Genomic DNA, 11,401 nt, shown 5'->3' on the forward strand with positions numbered 1-11,401 from the left:
TAAAAAGAAATAAGAAATAAAGAATTTCATAACACCACGATTTCGTGTTCCCTTACACCCTGGATTGTGAGTTCCAACTTTAATTAATATCATTACTGTTTCGCGGTGCACAAATGTTGCGAATAATAATACTTGAGGCTTCTCTGTTCTCGCAACGGTAGAACGGGAAGAACAATAATTCGTGAGAGGAACAGTCCGCGGAGCCATGCGCAATTACACGAGTGACGTCGAGTATAGCGCATTCAAGATTGATCGCGGCGATGAATACCGCTTGTGATTCACGCAGCGACGAGCTAAATACAGGAGAATGAGCCATATAAATCCGCGTCCGCCGCTGCGGAAGTTTTTGCTGCTTGATTTGGACCAGCTGGCAAGAGGATTGTAACGGAAGGCGCAGTGTCGGAAATCATTAATGTCCAGCAACTAAACGTTCGCGCGGTGACTTGCCGCAACGTCTCCACTCTCCGCGCGGTAGACGACTTCATAACTCATAACAAAAGAAATTTTGCAGGAACGTTACCGTGGATGTCGTTGACGCATATGTGAAGATCCTCTCGAAAGATAGGCGAGTCGAAGTTACACTGGCACGTGCAGGAACTGTTTGGCACAAGCAGGCTCGAGCTCGAGGAACTCCGAGAGTAAGGACTGGCGGTCCCGCTGCTAAGCACTGTACAGGCTTCCGTGCAAGAACCTGTAACATATATATTTCATAAATAATAAATATGTATTATAGAAGCTCAATATATAAAAAATTCAATTTAATTCAGACAATAAGAGCTGAACGTGATATTTAGCCGCTAAAATTTATTTTACAAAGTTAATAATTACTAACAAGTCAAAAATACATAACGTACGTTTACATACGTAACATATAAACATACGTTAATGCGTACGTTTATATACATATAAATTTCAGTTTTAGTAATATATGTTCGTACAGTTACATTATACCGTGTTTGTTAATTTAAAATAAAATTCGAGATTTCGGCCGAGATAATTCCCTCCAAATGTATAATCCATTTATAAAACCATTCGAATACACATCGATTTATATTTCAACATGTTTTAAGTATCTGATCTGATATCTACGATATAATACATTATCATTTATTAATTGGATTTTACAACTGTCTTTTCCGTACTTTATCTCGTTCAACTTGTAGCTTTGGTTTTTCTACTTTTAATTGATACTGTGTTCGTGTCACGCGTTAAAATACACCATCGTACATTAACGGTCAATTAACCAATCCTTCAAGAATCGGTAACTTGTTCGTGTGCCAAACGTGTTTCGCAGGATCTTTTAGTAACGCGAGGCTCTCGAAGATGCGACGTATAGCCCGTCGGTTGAAATTCACGTGTTCCGATCCTCAGGACGTGTCGTATAATCCAGCCGAGCAAGGACAGGTCGGACAGCTGTCAAACCGTTACATCGTAATTTCACGGTTAATCCGTTACGAACGTCTTTTTATTTCGCGCAGCGGTTGTGTCACGATTTCGCGCAAAATCGTCCTGTTCGGCACTCTCGAACCGTTTTGCTTCCGCGTACCGGAAAATCACTCGGAGGAATTTGCGCCATATCACCGGCGCGAATCGCGAAGGCGCGCTTTACGAGGCGCGCTACTCGAATCAGACCACCGAAATGCAACACGTCATAATGTCATCATTACCACAAAGCATTGCGAGAAATCGCAAATAGATATTAGGTCTCGAAATGAAAAACGTGATGTGCCACGAGTGAAAATCTTGTTTGGAAGAAATGTTTGTATTACAGCATTTTTTCAACGCAATACTTTCTTTCGGCCGTCGTCCCGAATTGCCCTTTTCACAGATTAGTGAAACGGTGCCGATTGATACAGAACATATTTACCTTCGATGGTAAAAATATCTCCATCGGCGTGCCGGATGACCGATAATTCCTGACAGCGAACGACGACTTGCAGGAGGTTGAAGCTCGTGAGAACGAGGGCTAGAGAACGCATTTTCCCCACAGCATTCTGCAATACATAAATAGATGTAGGTCGTAAATAATCGAAGGGAATCCGAGAGAAGCGGTAGTTTTATGCGTTTCGTTAACCGCGCGCCAAACAAGCGCACTCGTTCGGCGTGGCCGATAAGTCATTGAAAATCCCGTGAATTAACGGCCGCTTAATTCCGCGACATTACACAAGAGACTTCCGGCAGATATCCATTTATGGCATATCTTATCCGTCCCTCGGTCTTCGTTAAACATTGCATCTGTATGCGCTTGTCAAAGGAATATTAGCATATACGCGCGTCATTTATCACACACAGAAAAGCATTACTATATTATTAGTACATTATTATTAGATATATATATAAATTTAGAGATACACGTAAAGCCAACGTAATATCCCTTAAAAAGCCACGCTTTTGCTACGATAATAAATTAATTCTCTCCACACGCGGTAGATATACCAGACTTTTTGTATGTTTGCTTTGTAGGATCGCTCACGTATCTTATAAGTACGAGTAGATGCTGAAGATTGAAAAGATACGGATGCTAATTCAGTCATTAAAGTAATCATCCTAAATTTACTAGTATACAACCGGTTGGCGAGTGTTATGATTACGTTAAATGAAATCGCAATTAACCCTAACCCTGGACCTCTCGGTATACCGAAAGGTTCGGTATATCGGTAATCTCCGATGTTTTCCTCGCGTTTTTTACATTTCATAATCGGTACTATCGGCGTGATTTGCGAGAAATTTACGAGACACAAATCGTCCTTTCCTTCTTCCGAGAGCCATTTAGTTGCCCGATTAATCGCCGGGAGTTTCATACCGGTTATCGATTTATCGGGAACACTCAAGCATGGTGACTATACCGAGTTTTTTTTTTAATTTCCGTCAAATTGTGTTAATCGCAGGAATGAATCACAATTAAGTATAAATAAATCGAGATTGATTATAATCTCGCTTTTCGAGTGATAAATCGCCGTTCGATAATCACACCTCGTTCGCCGAATAATTTCATCAGTCTTCGACGACAGGCGCAACCGTAATTTCGGAAGTCCTGCCGCAGGAATCGTAGCGATAAAAAGACGGATGCCGCATATTTCTGATCGAAAAAAATCAAGTGGCGAGACGAAGCGATCGTTATTTATTAATCAAAAGCTCGTTATTGACATGCCGTCCGAGCTCTTACTTAAAATTAATTAGATATTTGGCATCCATTTAATTTCGCAGTTTGTCACAAGCACGGTCCGTGTTCTTAAGCATAAATCTTTTATGCAAATCATGCTAAAGAGGTGTGACAGCGTAGATACATAATCTCATAAAATTTCGTTACGTATCTGTCGGATTTTACGCAACGTCGCTTTATCAGAATTCAATAAGCCCGCAAACGGAACGGGAGACAGAATTTTTTGCCTCATATAAATTGTACGCATCGGCCGTTTTGTCTCTAAGAAATTTAATAAGCGTTGCAAATGACTAGTTATTTATCCGTGTATAATCATCCTCTCGTAATAACCTTCTCGCTAAAGGAATCTCTGTGGCAGGTGTTGGAAATTGCGCTATCGCGATTATATTAATCGGTCGATGAGTTGCATTCGAAGTCTGATTATTGAATCTTAGCGCGCGTAGGCTATAAACGCTGTCAAGCGCGCGGTAATTATACAGTGCGCGTTCACCGCGAAATCGTGTTAATAATTATTTACGACGAGACCGTCTCTGAGACGCATCTCTCACGTTGCACTTGCAACCGGACTACACTTTGATTAAATTCCCTCCCCTATACGCGCTCGTCTTGTAATTACCTCGACGTACGCTTGAAAGCTTCTCAGTCGTCGAAAAAGGTGATGAAGGTAGCCGAGAGAAAGTGACGCTATATACCTTTTCGTCAGAGAGATAACAAGCCACGCTATACATGTAAGGATATCATTTGGGCAGATGTTCAAACGAGATGAGCCAATAAAATATCTCAAGGGAGCGCGATAAAAGTGCGCCTGTTGAAGAGAATTAAGAATTCACGATGTGATCAAGTGCCTCTATAAAAGCGGCCTATCTCGTCACTAAATTCAGTTACTGGAAGGAAAACAGCGTTCGCATTAGCGTTTCTTGGAAACTTGGTTCGACGCAAACGAACGACACGTCTCTCTCTTTCTCTTTCTTTCTCCCACGATTTTCTCGGAATCGAACAAATGCGTTAGAGGGACACTTGAAGAAGAGAATTCGACGGATTTTTCGTGATCGCGTTGATAAAGCCGGCTGCCGACCAACGAACCGCGCGGCGGTTAATAAATATAAATCTCTTTTACGAATGATCGTAAATGCCAATGCGCTTCTTAATTATGCGTGACTCGTCAATAGTGATGTCACTTTGGAAATCGTACGCACAGCTAAAGTAAACACGGATTCTGCTATCATCGTTTTATAATGAGATGCTAGTATCTTATTTTGTTGAGTGCCGAATTTATTGCCGATACCGTATAGCATGTCGAAATGTTCACGCTGAATCTAATAAGAAGCGTTAGCTTGGCCGTCGTTTTAATTAAAACTCTTTATCAATCTATTTATCGCCAAATTATTACTCCGTTATCGTCTCATAAATGTCAACTTGGCTGTAGCTTATTTACGCTCCAATTTTATAAGAAATTAAATTATGTTATCTTTCAAAAAATATTTAATAAACGTTTCAATATCGAAAATTAATTACGCGCGCAGTTATAAACAAATCTGCAAATGTAGATAATATTCTATAAAATATATATAAAATTGTATTTTGAAGAATATATAACCCTCTATAGGGTAACTGGGGGGAATATGCCAGTGTAGGGAATATGCCACTCGTTATGTTTTAACAAAGCTACGGCTAGGAGCGTTGTTGTAAATACTGTGAAATTGTTAAAAATATTATATCTGACGTTTTGCCCAAGTTTTACTTACTTCCTGTCAGTATTATAGTTTTTATGGGGTAAGTACAGTATGACAAGTATGACAACGTGCTTTTTAGAATTTTCTTAGTGTTTTATCGAAATTGTAATAAAAATTCTTTTACATGTTTTTATACAAGAATGCCCTTCTAAAGTTAAATTACTATACATGTTTGTGTACATGTGGCATGTTACCCCCACATGGGGGTAATGTGCCACTTTTGCAACACTTTTGTATTTCTTTCTTTTTAATAGTAAAGAATCAAAATATTTCATTAAAACCATATATAAATAACAGATAAAAGAAAGAAAAAGAAGACCAGTATGCAAAGATACCTCAAAAAGAAAGAAAAATAGAACAAAAAATCATATTTTTCTTAAGTATGGCATATTCCCCCGAGTTACCCTAATCGAATTTTTTGCTAATGAAAAAAATACAATAATTGAAAAACATTGATTAAATCATTGATACTTAAAAAATATAAGTATATAAATCTTCCAAGTTACAGAAGGTTAGTAATCTATGTGCGACGTGACCGATCGCAAGGAGTCGGAGGGTGCGATCGTGCCGGAAGATCGACGTAGCAGGAAGTGTAACGCAACCACCGTACTCCTTTATAATCCGCCGGCACCTGCACCGCCAGATGCACATCCGATTTTGTCCGGCGTTCCGCGCACGTTGCGGAACGCGGCGCACGTGTTATCTTACGCGTGCCATCGGCCCGATTGTGCATAACGTTTCAGCCTCTCTGCCCGCCGGTGTTTCTTGCTCTATTGGCCCAATCGCACGTGCCGACGACGGTGCAATTTATATCGTTGCGCGCGCGAGACATAACGACGTTCCTAAGCTCGCATTATGCCCGGCGAAGATCTAACCTGCGCGATATAATGCCTGCGGTCGCGCCGAACGGTGTCTTTACCGGACACCACGTGAGCTATCCTGAATTTCTTTTGCCCGCTCGCGCGCAAAGTATCCCCGCTGCGTGATATCGGGACCACGTTTCCTTCCATTTTTTTATCAGTCGGCGCACGGTGTGTCGCGGTACGTCGCGTCTCGTAGCACTAATCTACCGAGACGACATCGGACAGAACTAGGAATTGCAGCATTCACGTAAAAAAGTTCGCAAGCCAGATGGAAGGTGTAACGATATCCGACAACATTATAATAACTTGATTATATTTATACAAACAAAAAAAGACGAAATATGCTTATAATATTGTAGAACGTCACATTATTCGGGGTGTTATTCCGTCTCTGATGTAAAATGCTGTACTTTTCGAAGAACCGAGACTTTACTGTTTCGTTTTTAACTAGGGAGTGTTAAGTTTAACGACAAATCGTTCGTTTTGTTCGTACTTATAGGTATAAAGTAATAAAGATAGAAACGTGTGAAAAGCATTCTCTTATCGGGGTAACTAATGTTACGGCTCAAACTGCGCTCGAAAGTTACAAATGAAGATGTTCCTCGCTCGATGTGCCGTGCAATTCGGCCAATTCGCGCACGTACATATCTTCAATGACAAATTATAGTGATTTAGATAGTGCGAACATGCGAACGCGTGTCCGCGTGTGTCACGCATGCATGAGAATTATTTCGTAACAGGGCCAACAGTCACGGTCAAAGAACAGAACGAAATAATGGTAGAAAGCAATGATTTCTAAAACGATGACATCAATCGAAGAAGTTGTTTTCTCATCGATTTGGAAATTTCCTGCAAGGAAATTTCCAAAATGAACCGTCGATGATTCGTCGAAGTTTATTATGCGTGGACAGAATGTGTTTAAATCAGCAATTTATTGCCAATTCGGACTGATTGTTATCTGAAGCGTAGGATCACAAACTAATACATGTAATCTACGATAATCGAATACGAGGAAAACACTGAGGCGAAGTTCGATAAACACGTCATTACACGTTGCGTAAAGAAATAATTAATTCAGGAATTTAACTACGTACGTTCAAAAAACTTCAAAAAACGTTAGGCGATTACTAAAGCAACAAGGCAAAAATTAAAACTGCTTCCGTACAGAAGCATGGATATTTGTACTTTATATGCGATAAGACATCGGCATCCCGCAGAGAACATGAATGTAGTTTCGACCTAAAAACGCGCGATCGCTATATCGCTGTATAAAGTTATCGTACTTAAGTTACAACGCCATTATAAGCGTTATGAACGCGTAAGCGTTCGATCAGTCGTGTCCGTTTCGGTGTCCGATTATCAATGTGCGTCGTTACAAAATTTGCGGTCAGGTCCGAAACCTCATCACCAGGCCGATTGTAACACGGATAACCGTTATCGCGTAAACACACGCGAACTCGATGTTAATAGCAACGCTCTCGCGTGCCCTCGCAATTACCGCCGCCGCAAGAAGAGCAGCGACGACGCATCAATATTCCGTACGATTCCCTCGGTCTCTCCTCCGCGTTGCGTCAAAATATGAACCATCACCATTTAAAGACCGATACGTGCGTAAAAATACGTGGCGTTCGACATGCCGCTAATTATCGCCGCCTTCCGCTCGTACTTCACCGAAAGAACGCCAGCCTCGACGAAAGAAACTCTCCGCTTTCGTTCGTTCCTCTCGCGAGCAACAAGATAAGAACGTCAGTCGATTAATCATTCCTGCCGCGTTTAATCGTTGCGACATTTACGACGAAGGCAAAACTAACAGAGAGAAAATTAGAGGCTAATGAAGTGATCTACTACATAGATACTAGAAATAGTAATTTACACGCTATAACGAAACGAGGAAGGATAATGAAGGATAGACTGCATCAAGATAATGTGTTAAATAAATTCTATATAAACCCGTAACTCTTGTGAGAAAGCTCTGTTTAAAAGCGACGATTCTCAGTTCGAAAATAGTTGCTACGTAACTGATTGAAATACTATAACTGTCGAAAACAGATATCCATTATCGATATTATTGGCACTATATTGCAGTGTTTATTGCGACGACGTTAAATCTACTCTGTCTGCATGGTGCAGACATTAAAATTATTTTGTACGGCGCGAAAATTCGCGATTTATATTGACAGAATAAACCGTAGATGGAACTTGTGTTTTGACGACAGCATCGAGATGGTATTCAGTGATTACACACAAATTCTGATGACCTGCATATCGATACAAACATGATAATTTTAATCTTACGTCGCCGTTGGAATTCGACGCCTAATGAAGCATGAAAATCAACTGGCACACGATCGGACTACCGCGGATTGCCAAGCGGCAATCCACTTTTTTTCGAATATTATTTATTGATGTGTGTGGATTATACGTTTATATATAATCCATATACATAAATATATGGATTATACGTTGTTATCGCGATGCAAACGTCAATTTTAGCAAACCTCCGTTATGCGTGTCGCAAAAGCAGGTAGCTCTCTCTTCGTTATGAATCCTCTGGATATCGAATTGATTTTTCTTTAGCAGGATTTCGGCTCCACAGATTGGCATAGATCGTAACTTACTCATTCTCAATGGAACCTTTCCTGTCCGAGCGAGAGTCGCCGATCCGTGTAACTAAAAAAAATTGCATTTTTATTCCGCTCGCAGGCATTCCTTGTTTTTATCGTCCCGAAATTCCTCCCGGATTAATTGACAATTACGTGGCATTCCATTCGGGATTCGATCGCAGAAGGCGTCGTCCCTTCGTACGACTCGTAAAAGTCAGTAATTAAATCGTCCAAAAGTGTCTAATTAATTGTCAGCGGTTTCGCCGCTCCGCTCTTAAATAGATCGTTACTATGCAATGCATTTTCCGCCTCTCCTTTCCTTTCTCTTCTCTCCCCCGCGTTGCTCTTTCTTCCTCTCTTTAACCCGTTCCGACTCGTATCTCGCGTTTCTTCCAGTCGTTCTTCATCGGCAACCTGTTTCTCAGGCGGAGACTGAAAGGCGTCCTCCCGCTCATACGTGACGGATGCGTCGCGAGTGAGTCACACTCAACGCACTGGTTTACGCATGATTTCAAGTCATAAGTCACGAGTCATGGCATTATAAGGGTTTAATAATGCATATACAACATAGGTAGTCATTACGGATAATAACGATAAATCGTGCCGCGCCGATGTGCTCGTTTTCATAAATATCATTATGTGGATCTTTTCTCAATTAAGAAAGTACGAAATGAGAAAAAAAATCGACCGTAAATTCTTTTATTATTCGATATTTATCTCTATTTGAAGCTTGTTGATAGTTTGGAGTAATTTCTATTAATTTACGGTAATTTTAATGATAAAAGATAAGAATGTGTTAAGATGAAATATATGAATGTTTATGATGTAAAATATCTAAGGTATGAAGAATTTTGAAGTGGACATCTTTAAATAAATCTATTTTTCAGAATGTGATAAATCACGATGCGAAAAAAATAGTGCAGCTAGTGATGACAAAATGTATAAAGTTTCCAATAAAGTTTCAATAAAATTGACAAATTTGAAATTAAATCTTCTTGTAGATTACGTAACGATATAGAGAGAGATATTTTTTATCGAACAAGTTATCGATAAAAGCATTTCAAACATACGAACAGCTTGGTCGTTTCAGCTTGGTCTGCACCTATCACACAGCTTAAAAGCTAATAATATTTGCATTATGGCGAAAGATGATTGAATCGGTGGGTTAATAAAGATATAAATTTTTTATTCTAACAGAATTACTTTCTCGGTTGTTTTGCGCCTTAAACGACATATGGGTTCGAAACTTACGTTCAAAGTTCCATCGTGCGAGCGCAGATTCTTCGAGTAATCGAACTTTCTTCCCCTTCACACACCGATACTATCTCTATAAATTTCGAACGTTTCACCGTGGGACATCCATTTATACAAAGCAATTTCAGCTCGCTTTATTATTCATTTTAGCGATAATTATCTCATTAAAAAATATTGGAGCACATAAATACGATAAGATTAGTTTCATGATACAATAAAGAAAAAATAAAAATTACTGTAATTCCAAATTAATTTGCTTTCTTAAAAAATCGTTCAAAACGTAAACTTTGTGAGTCTTAGTGCTTTTATAAATTTCAAGAAATGTGTCTCACGGAAAAATTCACGGCCTAAAAAAATCAATCAGATTGTCGGACGCTTTGAGTATTTCGTTGTCTCGTTCACGTGTAGCGGATTCCGCACTGACATTCGCATCGATATCAGTATCGACATTCGCGCCGTATATACATGCGTTATTTTTGGCTCATAATTTCGAGATTAATGCCCCGACCGGTCCGTATGTCGCGCATGTCCCGCCTGAAATCACAGATACATGGCGTCCCTTTCGAGATTATACGTGAGCGATCGTCGCACGAAGCGGAAAGAACACGGTATCGCGTGTCAACCCGAAGGAGAGCAAGGGGTATATGTATTGAGGGATATATGCGGAGGTGGAAATATATATAATAATATCAGGAAAACGACGCATATAAAATCGCGTATTTCAATTGGGATTTCGATGCCCCTGGACTCGACTCGGACTCGACTTCAATTACATTTGCATATTGGTCCAGGCTTTACAATTTGCATAATGTACGCGATAAGTCGCAGTCAATGCGTCTCGCGTCTCGTCTCGTCGCAATCGCGACCAAATTTGCGTGGCGCAAATTATTAGTCGAATCTTTCAACAATTAGATACATTTCGGGATTTATGTTCTCTCATAGTATAGAAATACTATCTCACATTCGCGAATATAGCGCTACATTGTCGAGAAGGCGGCGTTGACATCCAATGTTTCCCTTTCTAAAAAAAGCATGATCCTCTTCTAAAAAAGGTATAATAAATAGTTGACTGAAAAATTGTGTGCGTACAACGGCAGAATTGCGGCTTATACCTCATCGATTTTGCGAGAGTTGATCGCGTGGTTTAAGAAGATCTTTCCAGCCTCGTTTCGAAAATCGAGATCGACAATGATTACAATGAACCCTGAATAACCGTTCGCTACGCAAGAGATGCTAATAAATAAGACGCTACATACGATTTATGTAGTTAAATGTAGTTATAAAACAAAATGTGATATCTATTATAGATTTATTACAGATACTAGATACAGATTTTATTTACGTAATTGCAGAATTAAGTGCAATTACTAAGCTTAATTTTCTGATAAAATTACCCTTGTCTCTTAATTGATTTATACATATAACACGTTTCGATACCTGTTTCATACCTAAAGCGTTAAAATTAAAGAAGAGGTTGTCTGTAACAACTTATTCATTATTAATTAAGGTCTCAAAAGCGCCTATCGCGACGAATATTACCGATATGTCGAAATAAAAAAAACTCGCATAAACTTTGACATGACGTGTCTTGCTTGATGCGACTTCTCATCTAGACATCTGTCGATAGTATTCGATAGGTTTAATTACATGAAGTGAACAGTAAAAAACTACTATCCGATAAAGCACTTTAACTAGCGTTTAGCAAGAACAAGAAAGGGGGGGAAAGGAGGGGAAGCGAGAGAAAGAGAGAAAGAGAGAAAGAGAGAGAGAAAGAGAGAGAGAGAT

At 39.7% G+C, this 11,401-nt stretch overlaps 1 protein-coding gene across 1 annotated transcript in view; it reads right to left on the reverse strand.

The window, feature by feature from the left end:
* Positions 1 to 11,401, reverse strand: part of LOC112453030 — an 83,764-nt gene that overhangs the window by 24,789 nt on the left and 47,574 nt on the right. The window contains exons 2-3 of the mRNA XM_025013575.1: positions 1,868 to 1,994; positions 521 to 691 (exon numbers count right to left, since the gene is read on the reverse strand). Coding sequence (XP_024869343.1) covers positions 521 to 691; positions 1,868 to 1,979 — 283 coding nt within the window. The 5' untranslated portion in view covers positions 1,980 to 1,994. The remainder of the gene's footprint in view (positions 1 to 520; positions 692 to 1,867; positions 1,995 to 11,401) is intronic.

The sequence above is a fragment of the Temnothorax curvispinosus genome, unplaced genomic scaffold, assembly GCF_003070985.1.
Source record: "Temnothorax curvispinosus isolate PA1 unplaced genomic scaffold, ASM307098v1 QBEX01003939.1, whole genome shotgun sequence".
Lineage (NCBI taxonomy): Eukaryota > Metazoa > Arthropoda > Insecta > Hymenoptera > Formicidae > Temnothorax > Temnothorax curvispinosus.